This window comes from Mus caroli, unplaced genomic scaffold (assembly GCF_978045245.1).
Source record: "Mus caroli unplaced genomic scaffold, Mus_caroli_1 scaffold_16, whole genome shotgun sequence".
In the NCBI taxonomy this organism is placed as follows: Eukaryota; Metazoa; Chordata; class Mammalia; order Rodentia; family Muridae; genus Mus; species Mus caroli.
This window is the reverse complement of record NW_028227271.1, coordinates 10,688,770-10,710,215: the sequence shown is the minus strand read 5'-3', so window position 1 is coordinate 10,710,215 and position 21,446 is coordinate 10,688,770. Positions and strand designations below refer to the sequence as shown.

Genomic DNA, 21,446 nt, shown 5'->3' with positions numbered 1-21,446 from the left:
CTGTGTATATGTACATGTGTCAGTGCTGTGTGTGTATGGGGAAATTCAAGTATATCAACCAAAGACCTTTCTGAATAACGAAGTACCCTCAAACAGAACAGTTATTGAGCAATGAGGTGAAACAAATGATTATAGCCACGGTGGTTGAAAAGCAAGTCCCGGGGCAGAGCTCGCTGCCTCTCTGTTGGAAACTGACCTCCACCCCCATCCTCAAGGAGAATTCTTAAGAGACACTCTGTTTGCAACCTCTGAAGGGGGCACTGCAACTGGATAAACACTGTTTACTTATGGAGATGAAGGGTGGGAGGAAGCTTCCCTGCTTGATTCAGTCGGCTGGATTCCTGCCATGCGCACTCTTTGTTTTCATAGTGACCCACCCGCTCTTGAAGTGGACAGGACCCTGGAAATAATGCCAGTGCTCTGCAGAGCAAAAGGCCCTCTTCCCACTGCAGCCTTCCTGGCCTTGCCCTCTCTAGGGATGGATACTGGGGGGTGCTTGTCCACAGGTTCACCTACCAGATTCATGTCTGGCCCTTTGGAGGCTAGGCAGCTTTCCTTCGCTTTTGATACATAGAGAGTTTTCCTCAAGTCAGGGTTTAACAGAGACCTTTTAAAGACTGCGGACGTAACCACGCCTGAGCACCAGAACAGAGTGGAAGATGCAGACCCGGAAAGGTGGTTTACCATTTATTAAGCCTTTATTAAACACCTCCCTGAATAGCCCAGGGTGACACCGGGACCTTTAGTTAGGACCAAGATGTAAATGCAAGGACAGCACAGACCAAACTACCCGCTCATTAGTTCAAATCCAGCCCGACTCTCCGGCTGAACCCAGAGCCCCATGAACTTGGGAGTCGTCTAGCTCAGTCTTCCTGAAGAATCTTAAAACTGCAACTGGAAACCCAGTTTTCAAAATTGCTTTTAAAGGCCAAGAGCAAGTTGGAAGGAAAAGGGCAGAAGAAATAACCTTTCTGTACATAGTAAGTCTACACAGAAAGAGCTCATCGCGTGGACATTCTCACCTGCTGAGAGACTCCCCCTGCCCGGGGAAGAGCGCCCAGATAGCTTCTCCTTGGTTTCACCAGATACTCCAGAGGTATGTGTAGGGGTTTGGTTGTTTTTTTTGTTTGTTTGTTTTTACATTTATACAGTTTACAAAGCTTGACCCATAAATAACACTTGTGAGATTAACAGGGCCTAGTACCAAGTATGTACACAGCCCCACCATGCATACAGAGCCTCTTTTAATATTGAAGAAAAGGAAAAAAACCAAAAAACCAACTTTCCATCACTAAGCAATATAAACTGACTGTCTAAACTTAGAAGCCCTGACTAAAGTACAAGCAGTCACCTCATCCATAGATGCTGTTTTCTGAGTTCCTAACAAATCTAGCACGGCAGTGTAACAAACCTCTTGCAATTCAGGGATATAAAAATATCAGCTTTAAAATCTCAACTGTACAGTATATACATTAATATTTGCACCGTTAAATTAGGAATACACTTAGGTCTATGAAATACTACATATAAATAGCAAGTCCTTTCAACCTGTGGCTGGGAGTGACACAATATGTTTACCTGGCTAATGGGGGGGCTGAAGGAGAACAAGTTGGCCTTACACAATGGAACACACAGTGTTAGCTAGGTCGTCATGGCGACACGCATGCCTCACAAGACACCAGTCAGGACCTGAGCCAGCCCGACTGTGTTGACGGCAAGCACTATTGCTTACAAAGGTGGCTATCCATCCTCTAAAACACACTCTGTCCAATCACCTGCCGGCAGTTTCTGGAGTGTTCTCTTGTGGACTAGACACCAAAGCGGCTGTAATTTACCTGCCACGGGCACAAGACTCTGTTAATATGGCACCGAGACTGGAGAAGCCACCTCTTTCATGTGTTAATCTGACTGTAAACACAGTGGGGCCACAGAAAGCATTTTACACTATTTTAGCGACTTTCCTAGGATGAATACAAGGTCAAAGTCCAGGCTAAATGACTAAGTTTTAAACAAAGACTCTCCATGTCTACTTGGTTAAGAAATGATACAGTTTTTGCCCTTGTGTCCTTTTTTCTTCTTGGATTTAGTTGTCCTCTGAGTAAACTGTGGGGTGGGCAGTGCGGAAGCCGGACTAGAAAGATCATCCGTATAGTAGGTGAATCTCTGTGGCCGTGGCTGAGGGATCGGCTGTCCAAGGAAATACCCTTCTTCTTCCGAGTCGGAGGAAGACGTGGAGGACGAACACCAGGAGTCGTCATCCTCACCGTAGAGCCCCAGAAACCGGTTCATTCCTGGGTTCTGCAGGGCGTAATCAGACGTGGCATGGGCATACTGGCCATAGAGGTTGGCGTTCTGCATGTAGGCTTGGAGCTCCCGGGCGCCTTTATTCTGTATGAATTTCTCATAGTTATCAGGGGTATACAGCCGAAGTCTGTCTTTGGCAGAGTACTTCCTTTCTGTGACCAGGTTCAGGGCGTTGTCGGACCGCGACTTTCTGCTTCTCCGGTGGCGATGGTGGTGAGGCCTGGATCCCCTCTCTTCAAAGTGATACACCCGTCTCCGAGTCCGTTCGCTCATGGGAGGCTGCCGGATTTCGATGTCGTAGCTTCCGTTGTCAATGACGTCATCTGAAAATTTGACCTGCTGTGGTCGGGACTGAGACTTGGATCTCCTGAGCACCGGCAGGTGCGCAGGTTTTTCCTCAGGTATAATTTTTTCTGGGCACAGCTCTGAATTCAGACTTTTTAAGGACTCTGCACTCCTGTGCAGCATGGAAGAATTCAGAGTTCCCATATTGCTCATTTTCTCACAATCTTCCGCCTCTATCTCCTCAAAGTTTTGGAGAGAGTATAATGACGGTCTTGGCTTGCTTTCTCCATCCACTGATGCCCCTGCAACAGAACCCAAAACACAATGTGATTCTCACCTGCCCTAATAACATTGTCGGAGCTGTTGACTGTGACCCAGAGAGCATTTCAAGGAAAAGTTCCTATTTCATCATCCGATTAAAGCACACCAGAGGAAGGCACTGTGTATTGTTTAGCAACTGAGAAGCAGGAATCTTATTAATGCTACTAGGAAACCAACAGATTGTTCTAGCACAGGACGTGAGCAGCAGACATGAGCACCTAATCACAATAGAAGCTGTCCATCCATTTGTTAACAGAACCCCTTCAGTGTGGGTGGTCTTCATCTTAGACTGAGACCAGCAGCCTGCTCTATGTAGTCTCATGTGAGCACAGCTGTACATATCTGCCCAGATGCTGTCTAGGACTGCTTCCTCCCGGGGCAGAACTGAGTAGCTTGTATAGAAACTATATGGCCTGGCCAGCCCCAGGGCCTGCATCATGTTTTCAACTATTCGACTTCCAGATAGCTCTTCATTCTAAACCAAAGTCGAGGACCTCAGTTACTCAGATATATCTATGGATTAGAACGGGGGAGACTGGGAAGGCTGTGACTCCCTGCTTTTTAAAGATAACCTGTTTCTCAGCATATTATTCCCAAGGTCTAACATTCTTACATTTTTAGTTGTCAGAACCATGGGTTAAATGAAGGTCCTTGTACACTCAAAGTGCCTGCTGTACCTCTGAGCTTCACCTCCAGCCCTGCCTTTCACACTTCCACCCAATTGTATGGGGCCTGGCAGACAGTGTCATCCACCATGCTTCCCATAGACTCCCCTTTACAATACAACTCATGTCTGGCAGGCCAGGAGCTAGGATGGAGCAGTGTCTCTTCCTTCTGCACAAACCACTCCGGCAGCAGACAGCACATGGCCCTTTCCTGGCTGTGTTATAGCAATCTAGCACGCTGGTGCTACTATGTCTGTCTGTCTAGAAATTCACTCTGTAGACTGCTGGCTTTGAACTTTCAGAGATCCTCCTGCCTCTCCTCCTACCTCTGCCTTCTAAGTGCTGGAATTAAAGGCATGTACCACCACTGCCCAACTTAAAGTACAAATTATAAGGTGGGGGGCGTCCAGAAATTTTTATTTTTTACTTTTTTAAAGATTTATTTATTATATCTAAGTACACTGTAGCTGACTTCAGACGCACCAGAAGGATGGTTGTGAGCCACCATGTGCTGGGCTTTGAACTCAGGACCTTCGGAAGAGCTCTTAACCACTAAGCCATCTCTCCAGCTCAGAAATTTTTATTTTTAAGAGTTGAAAATCTTATACTCAGGCTGCTTTTAGTATCTTAAAATGCATTTGGTATATATAACCTAAATACAGAATATCTACCCAACAACCCAGACACAGACTTCCCTTATCCAAATCGGTTTTCAGGTCATGTTCAGAATGTTATACACTTAGGTCCTCAACTACAAGACATGTCCGCTTTACTATCTGTGGCATGCAAATGAAACACCTTCATTAGTCCAGACTCGTAACTAATACGCCCCCTACTGGCACTCAGTTGTAAGTAGTGTATCAACCTTTTAGTGCCTGCTTTTTCAAACCCCCCACAGCCCTTGGATGACATACCTGTGATGTTGGACAACGCCAAAGAATCCATAGAATCCCGGACACTCTGTTCTGGTTTCAAGTCAGATAGACACTCCAGGGAGTCTTCATACCACTGGCTTTGGTCATGATTATATCCCGCAGCACCGTGGTCCAGATCTAGCTCTTGCAGCCTGCGGCTGCTGGCGGGGCCTGGATGGCTGCCGTAGGCAGAGTCACCCAGCCCGTCTTGGGACTGGGCCCAGTACATATCAGACTGATACTTTTTACTCGCGAGGCTCTGGTGATTCGGCTTTACCTCGGGCTTATTCGTAACCATGTTGTCGGGTAGCCAGTGCTCGCTGGCTCTCGGATCCACCTCGCTCGTCTGCTGCTGGAAGAGGTTTTTATCGCCGAACTTGAGCAGGAGCTGCGTCATATAATCTTCATGCTCAGCCCATTCTTCGGGGTCTTCGGAGGCTTCCTGCTCTACTCTGGCTTTCCAGAATTCCTCATTAGCGAAACCTGCTCCCTGCCTGGAGAGACTCACGTCATCCAGCTTCCGGGAAAGGGTGTCGTCAGCGTTGCCAGAGAGACCCGGGAACTTGTAGTTCAGGGCGGGAGACAGGAGAAGAGACTGTCGGCACTGGTCGGCGGAGCGGCTGCTTCTGCCCATCCTCACGCTCCTGCGAGAGTCTCTGGATCGGGCTGACTGGAAGGCGGAGTCGGAGGAGTCGGAGGCGTGGATGTCTTCCCCAAGGCTGCAGGTCTTGGAGCAGTAAATCTGACCTTGTTTCGGGAGGAAGGGGCATCCCAGCAAAGAGGCCTTACACTGCGCACAGGAAAAGCAGGCCTCTGTGGCATGCCAGTGCTGCCCGTCGTAGGTCATCTGTGCATGGTCCACACCTGGTTTTTAAAGGATAGAAAAACAATTAGGGGCTGTGCAAAGGTGTGGAGTGTGGGCGATGGAAATGTTTTAAGGCAAGGTCTCGCTGTGTGGTCCCAGCCAGCCACGAACCCAGGTTGGGTCTGAGTGCTGGGGCTGCAGATGTGCACCACACATCTGGCTCTGTGCTGCCTTGGTCAGGTATGGGTAACAGATGCTCAGTTAACTTTTCTTATGTTACAGATAATGTGTTTTCCAATGTATCTATTCAAAAAAAATTATTTCTAATCCCCAATTTGGTAGCCATAACACTGCCAGTGATGCAGAGCGAGGAAGATTTAAATCAACCAATACGTCCCTCACCGAGGCAGCCTTTGGCTTTTCCACGCGTACGGTAATCAGGTCTCCTGCACTTGATGTGTTCAGTGATGTGACTTTTGTATTTCTGTGCCCTTTTTGTCGATACTTGTGCTATTGAAGGTGGCTCGGGGCATAATGATGAAGCACTGTCTAGTGTTCGTACACATGTATCTATTCACATGCAGATACAGGCATTATATAAGTTCTAACCATGAGCCACCTGCTGTTGGCTAAGAGCTCAGCATTGACTTGCCACCAGTAATATTTTCAATGAAATGTCTCAACCACACATGAAGCCTCTATGTTAATAGACTGTGTGACCTAGGGCCTTTCTAATATGTGCAAATGTGCAACACCCTGGATTTCATCCCTAACACACCACAAAAAAGAAAGACACTCCCCAGAGGCTCATGGGAACTTCCACTGTGACCTTCCCCAGAATCACAGTTCACTTGGTATTGGCATTCGCCGATTCTGTGATTGCTGCTCTGAATAATCAGAATCCAGTATTCATCTGACAGTCTCGGGAGGGCCATCGTGTAAGTCATACCTAAATTTTCACAAGCGTTAAAGAAGCAAGGCCGTGTGGGTAAGCGCAGATGGCAGTGGCTGTGTGACGGGGCAGACAGCGTGCGTGGGTGGGTGGGAGCAACACTCACCAATATGCTCCCCACAGGTTTCGCAGTACTCAGCGTAGAGAGACTCGAAGCAGCCACAGCAGAAGGGGCGGCCGTCCTTCATGATATATCTCTGCCCTCCCAGGACGGTTTCACATTCCAGGCAGCAGAAATGCTTCATGTGCCAGTGGCGACCCTCGGCTTCTGTGCACTCATCAGCAAAAATGATCTTTGAAAAGGAACACAGGGGTGCGGGATGGAGGATCAGCATGGGCCATCATGTCAAAGCTCCACCCTGCATGGATGGCACTGGCTCTGAGCACAAAGGCCCTGGTGCAGGTGCCATCTCAGGGGTTCACTCTGTGGTGACATTCTTGTTGGAGGTGGCCTTTGTGGTGGCTGTAATCCTTTAAGTCATTCAGGAAAGGAAGAAGTGAGGAGAGTTTGTGTGTGTGTGTGTGTGTGTGTGTGTCGCTATAGAATGCTGTGTACCACATCTCTGCCCAGCTACATGGCACTGGCCTCTTCGGGGTACTTCAGAGCAAGTAGGGCTGACTGGATGAGACCCAAGAGTGAGGAGAGAAGATGGAGGAAATGGTACGTGGGGTGGAGTGAGACGTGACAGAGCAGGAGAGCGGCACATTGACAGGGCACCCAGACATGGACCCAGACCCCACACGGAAAAGCTCTTGCTCCCAGGACTTAGAAACAAGAGACAAACTGAGTTTCCAGGACAGAGTTGGGCTGTGGTGTGTAGAATGTGAGAGGCTGGTGTGAACGCCTGCACAGCAGCAGTGTCAACAGAAAGGAAGGAGGGTCTGGGCAAGGGAAGACCAGCCCTAAGCTGTGCGATTTCGCTTGTTTGCATTGGAAGCTTTTACAGGGGAAAGAGGAAAGAATGAAGGGTAGCATCACATTGACAGGAGTCTGTGATTTGGAAGGTTAGCTTGTAGTATGTTCTACAGTTGCTCTCATTTCATTTCTTTCTTTTTTTTTTTTTTTTTTTCTCTAGTTTACGAGACAGGATTTCTCTGTGTAGCCCTGGATGTCCTGGAACTCACTTTGTAGACCAGGCTGGCCTCGAACTCAGAAATCCGCCTGTCTCTGCCTCCCAAGTGCTGGGATCAAAGGCGTGCGCCACCACGGCCCGGCTTGCTCTTATTTTCTGCCCTTCCCTTGTTAATCTTTATTAGACTGAGGACTTCTAAAGAGCAGTACTTTTCTACCTGTTTGGTTTGTGCCGTCTGAAGAGCATATTGCTTTATTTGTGCTTTTCAAGACAGGTTTTCGCTATATAGCCCTGGCTGTCCTGGAACTCGCTTTGTAGACCAAGCTGTCCTGGAAGTCTGAGATCCACCTGCCTCTGCCTCCTCCTGAGTGCTGGGACCACCAGCATGTGATGAGCATATATAGCTTTGTAATCATAAATGGTCTGACCCACTGACCTAGTTATATTGTGTGTTACTCTTGGCGTTCATCAAATATGTGAGAAAGAAACAGTCACCTCTGCTACAAAATGTGTGTCTATTAAAGACAGCTACAAATCGGTATTGGCTTCATCCAGTGTTTTCATTTCACTGACATAAATCTGTCTACAAGAATATAAACTGACAGCGTTGAAAGGTAAACTAAATAAATGTTTGCTTAAACGTGATAGACCATTTCTTCATGGAGGTAGAATTCATTTGTCACACTTTTGTTTCTGGGGAAGATTTTGGCAGCAGCATCTGCTAGCAGTCAAGTAACTTGGTCTCTGTAATGTTTTAAGTGAAGTAAAGGTCTGTGGGCTGCGCACAGAGCTATGGCGGAGCTGTGACTGTGTGAGCAGCTGAGCAGAAAATGCTTCGTTTGACACCACGGGTCCACCTGTGCACGAAGGACTTGAAATGTGTTAGATGCATGGGTTTATAAGCTTTCTGGCTCAGGCGGGAGACGACCAAGAAGAGACAGTGAGGAACCCTGGGCTGCATCTCGGGATATTAGAAGGACCCAGAAGATGACCTGGGAAGTTAAAGCAGGAGGAGGGCCAAGGCCATACCCTAAATGAGTTTGAAGCCAACCTGGGCTACAGGAGGCTCCCACCTCTTTTAAGGCTCATATATTCTTAACTTCTAAACTTAATTTTAAGCATTATTTCATCTTTAACCCTTGTTGTGTCATATTTCCTCTGAGCACTATGATTAAAATAAACTCACCGATGCCTCCAACCATGAAAAAGGAAATCTAAATAGAGCCTATTGGTATAAGCCCTGCTCTTACACGAATGGTGGTTCTTGCTCTTTCTATCCACCCTGTGACAGTTTGTATATGTTTGGCCCAGGAAGCAGCACTATTAGGAGGTGTGGCCCTGTTGGAATAGGGGTGTCACTGTGGATATGGGCGTTAAGACCCTCATCCTAGCTGCCTGGGAGTCAGTCTTCTGCTAGCAGACTTCAGATAAAGCTGTAGAACTCTCAGCTCCTCCTGCACCATGCCTGCTTGGATGCTGCATGTTCTTGCCTTGATGATAATGGACTGAATCTCTGAACCTGTAAGCCAGCCCCAATGAAATGTTGTACTTTTAAGAGTTGCCTTGGTCATGGTATCTGTTCACAGCAGTAAAACCCTAACTAAGACACACCCCAAGGTGATGGAAGATGCCAGCACCAGGAGCTGGAAGAATGGTGTTTAGGGGCTCTCTAGAGTATCTTGTCAACTTTTTCATAAAGTTACTTTAAAATAAGAAGCTTGGTAGACATCATGGTATTTATCTATTTTCCCAACTCTAGGAAGGTGGAGGCAGGAGGATAAGGAATTCTATAGTTCATTTCAGCTACATAGTAAGTTTGAGACCTGCTTAGCTTCATGGGACCATTTCAAAAGTGCCAAAAACTTTGTAAGTAACAAGAATAATAATGTAAGAGGAAGAAATGCCTTTTACACAGCCATCTGTCTTCTGCTATGCCCTCTACTGACCCAGTCTGTCTGTCCATATCTTACGCAACATGTCTACTACATTTGAGTTCTTTCCTTCCTGTGTTTGAGAAACAAAAGATCATATCCTGCATATTCCTGGGCAGTAGTGTCTTTTCCCTGCATTTCAGAGACAGCAGCATCATGGGCAAGCAGAAGAACCCGCTGCCCTCTATTTACTAGCTACCTAGATAGAATTCCAGTGAGAAGGGGCAGCTTTATCTTAAACATACCCATACAGAACAAAAGCGGGAGAGCCATGTATTTTGCTTAGTTGGGAACAGTGGAATATTGGCCATTGGCTTATTTTTCCATCATTAAGGGGTGAACTTTTTTTTTTTTTTTTTTTTTTTACCTCATCACAGGCTGAGCACCGAGGTTTGAGCAGTTCAGCGTGGTGCCTGCCACAGTGGATTTTTCCATCCTGGTAGAAATAGATGAGGTCGACCAGTAGTTCATTACACGTGAAGCAGACAAAGCAGGACGGGTGCCAGCATACTCCAGGACCCGCACGGGAGGCGAACACGGCTACCTCCCCTCCATTCATCTGCAGCCCACACTGAAAACAAAGACTTGAAGTTAAAAAACAGTCCTTCACCTAAATTACTGGGTTTTCAGCTTTTCCCACTTGAAAATAATGGTGTGTTAGGGCAGCTTTAATTTCTGTCTACTCCTGCTGGTGATTGAATGGCTATCCCACCTTCAATACACCTTATGCAGCCACTCTTCCCAGCTCTGTCTAGTGTGTCTGAGGCGATCCCTAGTCATAGAGGCTTTCCTGTGGGTGTGTTTTCTACTGAGAATCATTAGTGAGGGGGTCAAAATGTCTTCATTATTTCGATATGTTTTAACTACAGGGTTTGCCCCCTGCAAGAACCAGTTTTGTTCAAAGAGACTGACTCCTGTGGTCACACAGCAGAGTGAGTAAGAAGCTAGGGTGTGCATTCACGGCAGCCATCACCTACCCTCTGGGCCACCCTCTGCCGCTCCCACCAACCCTCTGCTCACTCTAGAAAGGGCCTACCTGCTCACACACGGCGTGCATCACAGCTCTGGACAAGAGTTTGATGGTTCCTCTCCCCAGAGCTTCTTTCTTCCTCTGAGCACTGAACACCTGCAGCTCCTTTTTCTCCTCTTCGCTCAAAGACTGGCAGTAGCGCACCTTCAGAGGAGAGAGGACAGAAGTGCATCATGGAGGGCCATCCTTACAGTACTTCCTTCCCAGAGTTTCAAGAAGTCAAACAGGAAGCCTAGCTGCCCTGCCTATAACCCTCAGTTGGCATGGCTGGGCGAAGCAACACACAGGCTTTCTATCCCAGGCACCCATGACCTAGAGACCTGTAGATTTTTTTTTTTTTAAAGATTTATTTATTGTATGTAAGTACACTGTAGTTGTCTTCAGACACACCAGAAGAGGGCATCAGATCTTGTTACAGATGGTTATGAGCCACCATGTGGTTGCTAGGATTTGAACTCAGGACCTCTGGAAGAGCAGTCAGTGCTCTTAACTGTTGAGCCATCTCACCAGCCCAAGACCTGTAGATCTTTAGGAGTTTGAAGCCAGCCTGGGCTACAGATTCAGATCTAGACCCTGTCTCAAATAGAAAGAAAGAAAGAAAGAAAGAAAGAAAGAAAGAAAGAAAGAAAGAGAGAGAGAGAGAGAGAGAGAGAGAGAGAGAGAGAGAGAGAGAGAGAGAAAGAAAGAAAGAAAGAAAGAAAGAAAGAAAGAAAGAAAGAAGAAAGGAAGGTAGAATGGACCTAGGTCTTTAGAAAAGAGGCGTGCTATCTGACAGAACAGGCATGGCTTATTCTTTTCTGAATGTGAACTGATTGCAGGAAAGATCCCACCTTTCTCTGAAGGCTAAAACTGGCTGTTCTCACTCCACATTCTACTGGTGCTCAGGTCAATCCTGAAACACCCTGAGGTGCCCACCCTGCACATGGAAGGAACCGCTCCTGATAATTAATTGGTGGGTGGCTGAAAACACTATCAGAAACAACCCGTGTGGGGCTTCCTGCTATGGTGGTGTTCTCTCTCTCTTCTCTAGGAAGAAAGAGAGAGAGAGAAAGAGAGAGAAAGAGAAAGAAAGAGAGAAAGAAAGAGAGAGAGAGAAAGAGAGAGAGAGAGAAGCTGTATTTTTAGAGTGCATTTTAAGAGAGGCCGAGCTGGGACTTCGGAAAGACCCCTGGATGCTTACTGTTTATTTTCTTTTTACTAATTAGCTTTCCTCCTGTTACTGTACCTCGTTATCGTGTGGAGGCAACTGGTACAGGAGCTGTTTAATCCTGTGTTTCTCCCCAGGGCTGTTAACATAAGGAACCTTTTCCTCTGGCAAGCAAGCGAAATAGAGCTGGATCTGTGGAGGCAGAAGCAGGGCATGGTGACATCAGTACACAGGAGGAAGGGCTGAGCCGCCTGCCTTTATCCTTCCCTCCTTTCCAGGGCTTGGCCTCCTGCAGCTAATGAGGGGACCAGCTGAGCCAACTCAGCAGAGGTGCAAACCTGCATCTGCTAGCATCCACTAGCATCCAGCTGCTAAATTGCTCCTCGGGAATGCAATTTGTAGTGACAATTAAGGGCGCCATAAATTATGCGCTATCAAATGTGCACATTTATGGTGACTCTTCTTCCCCAGTCTTGCAAAGGTCAGCTGAGGGGTCAAGGGGAGAGTGCTGGGTGACTTCTGTAAGTGACCACACAGGCTGTGCGACAAGATCCAACACAGACAGACTCAGTTTTCTCTCTGAATTCTACCCTTCTCTCCAGCCTCGGCATGGCAGGCTGTCACGGGTGGGATCTGCAGTATCCAGCTTCACTTTCCCCAAGGAAGCAGGAGAAGGGTGATGCTGAGCTAATCTGATTGTTGTCTTTTAGGAGCATCCTAAAAGATGAACACAGGATCCTGCATTGCTGAGATGGAACCAAAGGCATTCAAGTTTTTTAAAAAAAAAAAAGGAGTTAAGGGACCTGGGACTTGTCTGCTAGAAGCAGACCTACAAACACATGCCATCCAAAGACATGAAGGATCATCTCTACGAAATAGTTCGTCAAAACTCCACTTCCCTAACTGCTACACCAGCATAATTTTCCTTCCTCTATTCTAGAAGCTTACGGTTACTATCATTGGATCCCATTATGGATGGTTGTGAGCCACCATGTGGTTGCTGGGATTTGAACTCAGGACCTCTGGAAGAGTGGTCAGTGCTCTTAACTGCTGAGCCATCTCTCCAGGCCAAGATTCCCTATCTCAAAAGGGGTTCCCTTCCACGGCTCAAAGAACAGTAACTCATAATCAGGCACGGAACTGGTGGCATCTTCTATTCTGAAGGATACCTTTGCCTGTACAGGATCTACCAACCGTTTTTAATAACCCCATCGTAAGGATATTGGGAAATAAAAACAGGCAGGCAGATCGCTCCCATCTTTAAAACAGAGAAACAAAGGAAGTGCCACAATGATGTGTCTCTGATCCCCACTGTAGTTGTCAAAGGCCATGTTTATCAGCAACACCACATTCCTCTTCGGTAGAGGGGCGTTGTGGAGAACTGGCCTGGAGGTGGGTGGTCCTTTTATTTCCTTTTGTCCTTACTGAAGCTTTGAGACATGTAATAGTGGCACACACCTTTAATTTTCAGCACTTGGGAGGCATAGGAAGGCAGATCTCCGAGTTCTGTGAGTTGGAGGCAAGCCAGGACTACACAGTGAGACCCCATTCCAAGAGACAAACACCCCTCCCCCACCCCACCTACCATTTAAAAACAAAAAAACAAAACTCCAAATGAGGAATGTTTCTCTTCCCTAAAAAGTGACTTGTGAAAGTCCTATCAGGAACGCCTATGGTGCCCTGCATTTGCATTAATCACTATGGCAGAAGGAGGGCATTACTGAAACCAAACCAGACCTTAGACAGCAAAGCCAGCCAGGGAGAAGAGAGGGTCCACATTTCCCTGGAAAGCGCATCAAAGGGGACAGACCGCTTTGCTTCCTACCTACCTGCTCGGGCCTGAGGCCCGGTGGGACCCATGCATACTCCTCAAGCGCACAGCCGGAATCATCGTCTGATGTGGAACTTCTCTGGCACCCGAAGACCAGTTTGCTCATTTTGGGTTCCATCTCCAAAGGCATAATAATGAAGTTTTAAAAGCTGGCTTCTTAGTCACAGGACATCCAAAAGACAGCTGCTGTGGGTGACATAGAAGGCGCGGTGTTAAAAGGCAAGGCTTCTCTACCAAGAGTTTACATACAGATGGGCTCAGAGACAGTGAACCAAACATCTGGGTTTGCTGACTTCAAGCCCCGGTGCCACTCAGGCAATTAGGAAGTGACTCCTTTAACCAGCTCAGTACCAAAGAAAACGGGCCACCAGGCTAGTGCTCTCTGTTACCTTTAAAGGATACTTCTTGCTCGAGTAAGGGGATGGCTCTGCTTGACTCGTTTACCTATGCGTGAGATCCTGCGAGGTGTAAGAGTTTAAACAGAAGTGAACTGGGCTCTCTGCCGTGCCCAGAAAGCTGGCCGCAGAGACCCTGCTCAGTCCCCCAGATTTCCTAAGCAAGTTTTCCAGTGGAGGCAGCAGAGACAGCCGAGAGTGGTATCCCTGAAGTAAACCGTACAGTTTAAACTTCTAATTCCTGACATCAAGCTTTTACACCCAGGACAGGCAGTCAGTGAATGCCCTCGGAATACAGGATACAGTGCCAGGTCATAGACCTGTCCAGCTTGGTGACTTGATTGTTTAATCTCATTATCAACCAACATTTAGGAAGGCTTATTGGGTGTGAAATGGAACCAGCCAAAGTGAGGTGTTAAATTTCTGAATAAGAAAGCTGTCTCAGAAAAAGGGTACTGAAGGTGTCAAGGAGTGGTCCTGAGGCTGAGATGTTGGCTTTGGTAGCACGGTGTGTTATCCCTTTGTCGTATAGTTCTTAAAAATCATCGCTCACACATGAGGCACTAAGAAGGAAAACAAGAACCTTCACAATTCTAGTTTTCTTTAAATGTTTTGATCCTGACATATTTTGATATAAAGAAGTTTGTGTGTTGGGGGGCCGGAGAGATAGCTCAGTGGTTAAGGGCTCTGGCTGCTCTTCTAGAAGACCTGACTTCAATTCTCAGCACCCACATGGCAGCCCACAACTGGCTAGAGTTCCAATTCTAGAGATCTGGCACCTTCAAACATACATGCAGGCAAAACACCAATGCACATAAAATAAATATTAATACAAATTAAAAAAAATATTAGTCCGATCCAGTCAATTTACAGAGAGGGTTCCAGGATGGCAAATGCCTCCTGTATGAGAGTTAAAGCCTAATCCCTCTGTCTTTAAATCCTAACCAATCCCAGACCGAGGTACAATGATGTTTCAGCAATTCTCTCAGTGCAACACTAAATTCTTAGTGTTGGTGGGGTCAGGGGAGTCACTTGTTAAAATACACCGCTAGCAAAATATCCAAGGACATTTTAAACTTCAAACTTGAGAACAGCTCACAAAGGGGCAGAGTTAAAAGAGCACCTGCCTCATGGCTGCAGTCATTCCTGCAGGAGAAATGGTGACTCAGCAAGATACCGCCCCAGCCAGTAAATGGGCTTTCAGGCACCCCAACAGAAGGGCAGGCAGCCTCATTTCCGACTCCACGGTGGCGGGGGTTCTCACCTCTGACCCAGCCGTGGCACACAGGTGCAGACAATTCACGTCTTAGCAAAGACTGGAAACAGAGGTGCATTCCTCCACCCCCTCAATAAAAGGGGACGTGTTAATGAAAGTCAGAAGACAGCTTGGGTCTTTCCCTTTTGCCCTGTAAGATCCGCCCCTGTGTGTCAAAGGAAGAGGACTAGGGATTAAGACTTTAATTAGTAACTCATGGCTCTCACCAGGAGAACTGGTACTTTCGATGCAATTTAACCTGAATTTTGAACCAGGGAGCATTTGTCTGCTGCCAAACCTGGCTGGGGGGTGGGGAGGGTGGGGTAGGAGGAAAACAACAGAATATAAATATTTTTTTAAAAAGAGCCTAAAAATTAAATGTTACTCTATTTTCAAAACTAGAAAAATAAAACAAAAGCTCTGCAAATGATAGACCATGTTTTCTGCCTCCTAAACCAAAGGTCTGAATCCCGTCTTACAGCTTGACTCTCTGAGAATGTGGGATGAGCCCCTATCCTGATGGGCGTAAATCGTGTGACATGTCACTTGGATGCAGTGGCCCCATTTTAAACCACAAACTCTCACAGGTTTTAGTCCAGCCTTTCAACAAACTACGCTGGGGACTTCTTTTCTTGACAACATAAAGGGAAAGCAGAGATCCACTTTTATCCCAATGTTAGCTTCCAGTTTTACCGGGTGGTGTAGCCACAGTACCTGCTACCATTAGCATTTAAATATTTAAATGCAGTATGAAGCCTCCAGCGGCAAGGAGTTAAAGGAGCCTTAGAACCAGAGTCATCAGAGGGAGAAGCAAGCTGGAGGTTGGCAGAGTTGGTGTACTTTTTAGGGATTATCTTGGGAGTGATCCTCGCAGCCTCTAAGCCACAGGAAGTGTTAACGCTTCCACGCCTCTCCTTTGTCTTTTCTCACCCCTCTCTTGGAAACTAGCTAGCTCCTTTCACCATTTCACTCATTTGAAAAGAACCACGCACACCAGCCTGCAGCTGTATGGCTTCTCCATCATCGTATACTTGTCAAGAGAGCATCTGACCCAAGATGCTTTCTTCCGTCTTCCTTGGGAACCAGGCAGAGACACATAGTGTAAGACATATACACATGCAGGCAAAACACCCAATCACATAAAAATTTAAAAAACAAAAATTAAGGAGACAAGTGACAATCCAGTAGGAGCCCGGATGTTAAGTAAAAGTAGCCAATGTAAGAGGAATGGTTACAAATTCTATTGTGTATTGCCCTCGTTTCTTTCCTGGCAGCCTGTGTGTAATTCATGGGACTGAGCCTGTGGCTGGTAACTTGTTTTCATTTTGAGCACAGTGAAAAGTGCCCACTCTTCAGAATTCCAGAAACAGCAAACAGAATCCAGCCGGGTGACCTAGAAACCCGCTGTTCACCTGGAATGAGGGAAGACTGGGGTTATCCCAGTGTAGGAGCTGTAGTCCAGTCTTTTGACCTCTGATGTGCTAGTTCCCTGCAGGTGTTTTTCTCCTGGTTGTCATGGACTTTGTTTCTTTTCTGTTGTTTTCAGAACAGGGTCTTGCTATGTAGCTGTGGCTGTCCTGGAACTGCCCTGCAGGTCAGACGTCTTGGCTTCAGCTCAAAAATTACAGAGATCCACCTGCCTCTGCATCCTGAGGGTTAGGACCAGAGGCGTGCGCCAACATCCCTGGCTGGATGTGGTCATATTTTGAATCCCACTATGGTTATCTGTTAGTATGTAGCCTTATCCATGACCAATTACTTTGAAATCTGTCGCTTTCAGTATTTTGTAAACCAGGCAAAGCTTGAAAGTACAAACTGGGGGCTGGAGAGATGGCTCAGCGGTTAAGAGCACTGACTACTCTTCCAGAGGTCCTGAGTTCAATTCCCAGCAACCACATGGTGGCTCACAACCATCTGTAATGGGATCTGATGCCCTCTTCTGCTGTGTCTGAAGACAGCTACAGTGTACTCGCATACATAAAATAAAAATAAAAATTTAAATGTACAAACTGTGTTACAGGGAGGATCTGTGTCCCTCTATCAGCACAGGAGTCACTGAAGGCATTCAGGACTTGAAGGTGTCAGTCAACCCAGATGGCAGCTTGACTCTAAGTTTGGTCACTGGCCATCATTTTCCTCTCTAGTCTACTTGAGACAACTAAGAGCTAGTGTTCTGACCGACCTTAGATGTACAACTCAGCCTTTGCCTTGCTTCTCCAGAGCAACGGTCCTCAGCCTTCCTCATGCTGCGGCCCTTTAATGCAGTTCCTCACACCTTGCTGACCCCCAACCATAAGATTATTTTGACACTTCAGAACTGTGACTTTACTACAGTTATGAATTGTAACATAAAGATCTGATATGCAAAATGTCTGACATGAGACCCCTGCGGGGTTTGTGGCCACAGGTTGAGGACTGCTGCTCTAAAGTGTTTTCTTTCTTTCTTTTAAACTTCTTTTCTTTTCTTTTTCTTTCTTTTTTTTTTTTTTTTTTTTTTTTTTTTTTTTTTTTTGGGAGACATGGTTTCTCTGTATAGTCCTGGCTGTCCTGGAACTCACTTTGTAGACCAGGCTGGCCTCGAACTCAGAAATCTGCCTGCCTCTGCCTCCCGAGCGCTGGGATTAAAGGCGTGTGCCACCACGCCCGGCTTTAAATTTTTTTTAAATTTTTAAATGCATTTTTTTTTTGTTTATATGATGAATACACTGTAGTTGTCTTCAGACACACCAGAAGAGGGAGGGTATCAGATCCCATTACAGATGGTTGTGAGCCACCATGTGGTTGCTGGGAGTTGAACCCAAGGACCTCTGGAAGAGCAGTCAGGGCTTTTAACCGCTGAGTCATCCATCTCTCCAGCCCATCTAGAGCGTTTTCTAAGTCAACAACATCAAATAAAGTTCCAGAAGCAGCCTCGCAGAGGATGGTATTCCTAGAAAAGACATTCTCCCACAGAATGGTACCTGATCCATCAGACAGCTGTGAACTGTATCTGCCAGGCAGGAGACCTTACCCTTGACACCACGGGCAGTAGGGAATGAGAAAAGATGCCAGAGGGTGTTCCTGGCCATCTAAGAAGAGTGGTATTGAAAATTGTGACCAGGAAAACGAGAGAAAGGCCTGGGAAGGGCACCTAGTTCCCAAGGAAGCCAGCACCGGAAAGGAAAGCAAACCAAAGTAGCAGGAAAGGGGGAAATGAATCCTATCGGTTTGCGATTGTATAGTTGAAGAGGGGGAGGGGCAACCTGGAAAGGGAGGGAAGACTGGAGGGAGTCAGGAGCCTCAGAAGCTTATAATTGGGTCAGCTCTGCTGTGGTTTCTAGTAGTCATCGTTTTCTGGGACCAACTCACCAGATCACTTCAACTTATGCAAATGTAACAAACGATGCAAATATGAAACAACTGTCAGGGCACTGGAGATGTGGCTCAGCAGCTAAAGAGCACGGGCTGCTTCTCCAAAGGACCCAGGTTCAATTCCCGGCACCCCATGTGGCAGGTCAGACCTGTCTGTAACTCCAGTTCCATTCCGGGGATCCATGGCACCAGGCATGCCCGTGGTGCGCACATATGTGCACGCGGGCCAAGTCCCCATACACATAAAATCAATCCAAAATCTGTCAATGTTTTCGTGACTATGAAGTCTAAGATCGTAGCACTGGTCACTTCCCAATAAATTTCCACGCTGGCTGCTGTGTGAAGATTGCCCGGATAGTGTAGAATCCTTATGAGACTCTTTAATTAACCTGAACTGATACTGATCTGTGAAATTACTGGGCTGCAGTTCCTTAGGTTTCTGTCCCCTGCTGCTAAGTGCCACCCTTTGAGCTACAGACTTGAACAGCGGGCTTTGTTAATCCACTTGTTAACAAGACCCTGGTGCACCGAGGATGTCACCCCGAGGTCCTTATTCATTCAGCTAAACATACAGGTCAAATAAGTGTGACCCTGGGCAAATGTGGTAGCATGGAAGCCTGCATACTTCTGTTCTCAAAACACAAATTAGAAAGCTTTATGGATATACACATTTCCTTGCTTATGCCCTTAGTTTAAAATGAACCCAGAGCAAGCAAAAGTTGGAGTCGAGATTTGAATTTCCCAGTAAGCCACGCACAATGATTAACGTTCTCAAACACAAGCAAAGAACAGGCCAGACCTGTTGCCTACAGAGACAAAAGGCACTGCTAACATAACCCAAGTCAGCTCTATTTGTGCTGGAAGACCAAGCTTAACAAACTTATCGGAAGGTTGCTAATACAACTAACTTCCCTTTTTAAAGTACTTCACGCCAGCAATCAGTGGCATTTGGACATTTGCCACTGGGTATTTTCCAGGTAAATCTCCACCCCATTTTCCCAGCTGTTATGTGCCACCAGTTGCCAAAATACTAGGCAGTTTTTCCAAGAGAGAATGTGGAACTCTTCGACAGCATTCTAACTTCACTAAGTACATTCCGGGACAGACCGCTTAACAAAAGGAGGAAATTCCATGACAAGGCATGGTACTTTGCCAGAGAGACACTTCTGGAGAGATCTAAGCTTGCGTACTGTGGCCTGTGACAAATCACGCAAAGTCTACCAACACCATCATTTTCCACAGTGGGAGACACATTTTCTCAAAACTGTGTTCCCATCAATCTCTGATTTTTTTTTCTTTTTTTTAAAATTTCTATTTTCGGCAGCGGCCCAAGGAAACGGCGGCCAGACCTGACTCCAATGTACACAGAGACTCGGGTTTCACCCCGTCACCTGTTGGCTCCAGAACAACATCCCCTTTGTGAAACTTACAGCTCTCATGGAACACGCTTCTCGAGAAAACACTTCCAAGAAAGTATGGGAGAAGACTCGAGTCGTCAAAAACAAACGAAAACAAACAAAAACCAAAAATACTCCACACACCGCCCGCTTTATCTGCACACGGGTTAACCCAAGCCTTTAAAGATAGGATAGGAAGAAGGATGCCACCATCTTCAGGGACACAGGAGCGGTGAGCACGGCGGGGGCCACCCAGACCCGGGGGCAGCCTCAGTCCTCCGCCCGGGCGGTGGTGGCTCTGGCCGCAAGGGGGCGCCTCATCCCGGTCTGCCCGGCGCCCTGGTGGCACAGCGGAGGCCAGCGCCCACCCCGCGCTCCTGTCCCCGGGGTTTGGTCCCTTCCACCCGGTGGCAGTCCCTGCCCCGTGCCCGCATCCAGCAAGCACTGCGCGCCTGCGCACCCGGCGGCGACCCCAGACCCCAAGTCTGACCCCCGTCCCCGGTCCCCGGGGCACACAGACCGTTTGCGTTTGCCGCTGCTCGCTCCACCCCCAGCTCGGCTCCGGCACGGGGCCGCCGGTCGCGGTCGCTTTCCAGGAACTGTCACGCTGACCGTCCTCTGGCAGGTGTCCACCGGGGCTTGCCCGCGCACGGCGTTCCTAGAAAAGTTACCCAGACGCCGGAGCTCCGCCGCCCGCCGCGCTCCATCCCCCGTGGCACAGGACTGTGGCCAGCGCGCTGCAGACGGCCCTGGAAGCTTCTGTAAAGTGCAGGTGCACGCGCGGGCGCAGGCGAGTGTGCAAGGGGGCGGTGCTGAGCCTCGAACTCGCGGCCCCACACGCTGGGCTAGGGAGGAGCTCGATGAAGGCTTTACACCCCCAGCCCCAAGGGGCTACAGCTTACACAAATCATCTCCAGGCTGCCCATAACAATGCCAGCAAATGGCGCGTTTCACCCAGTTCTCACTTGGAAAGGCTCATTAACATACGAATTCTTCCCCCTTAGGACTTTCTTGCATTTAAAAGCAATTCCTGTGGCTTAGAGCCGGAGATTTATTTTTTATCAGTAAACAACGGCGAAAGCAAAGGAGTCAGGCACACGATGCACTTAGGGAAAGCTAGGAAGAGTTTTAACTCCCATCCTTGAAACACAAGAAAACGCCCCGCTGCAAGTCCATGTTAATCTTGTTTCTGTGCTATTTATAGGACCTCTCAGAGAGGAATTTGGCTTCAGCTGTCTGCAGTAAGGGCTCGGAGAAGCAAAAACTGGACCTCAAAGCGAGCCCAGGAAGCAACAACAATTACTAATGATCATTAGGAACTAGCAATCAGGAGAATCCACATTCTAAGCTACAAGCTTTAGTTGGGATCAGGTGAGGGGATGCCAAAAGAGGGGTGAGGAACAAACCTAGATGCTCCATCCTCCGTAAAATGCTATGGAATAAACGCACCTTGAATACCACCAGTTTCTACTTTAAAGCCGTATGGTGATTTTGCAGCATATATTTATTTATATAAGAGAACAATAGCCTATTGTAACTGCGATTTAAAAATACACGGGTTGCCATAAATAGATCCCTCCTCAAGTAAATAGTTGTGTGGCCAAATTCTGTTATCTCTGCTGCATTGTGAAGAAGCAGGGTACAAGCTGGATTTTTTTTTTTTTTAACGTTGCTAGTTTTTTTTTTATTTTAAAGTGACAGAGACCAAAGGGTCCTGGCTCTGTTAGAGTAGTTTGGAAACACTACAGACATCACAAACCATTATTTGAATTCAAGTGGATTCAAGTTTC

At 47.2% G+C, this 21,446-nt stretch overlaps 1 protein-coding gene across 3 annotated transcripts in view; it reads right to left on the bottom strand.

Moving 5' to 3' along the window:
* Positions 1-322: 322 nt before the first annotated feature.
* Positions 323-21,446, bottom strand: part of Prickle1 (prickle planar cell polarity protein 1) — a 94,844-nt gene continuing 73,720 nt past the window's right edge. Inside the window, exons 1-8 of one of the 3 annotated variants that reach the window (XM_029469807.2) lie at positions 20,177-20,761; positions 13,257-13,444; positions 11,506-11,619; positions 10,287-10,424; positions 9,618-9,821; positions 6,353-6,539; positions 4,490-5,353; positions 323-2,891 (exon numbers count right to left, since the gene is read on the bottom strand). In XM_029469807.2, the coding sequence (XP_029325667.1) occupies positions 2,035-2,891; positions 4,490-5,353; positions 6,353-6,539; positions 9,618-9,821; positions 10,287-10,424; positions 11,506-11,619; positions 13,257-13,388 (2,496 nt within the window). In that variant the 5' untranslated portion in view covers positions 13,389-13,444; positions 20,177-20,761 and the 3' untranslated portion in view covers positions 323-2,034. Of the gene's footprint in view, positions 2,892-4,489; positions 5,354-6,352; positions 6,540-9,617; positions 9,822-10,286; positions 10,425-11,505; positions 11,620-13,256; positions 13,445-20,176; positions 20,762-21,446 lie in introns of those variants that run through there. The other 2 variants (XM_029469806.2, XM_029469809.2) reach the window with 2 other exon arrangements.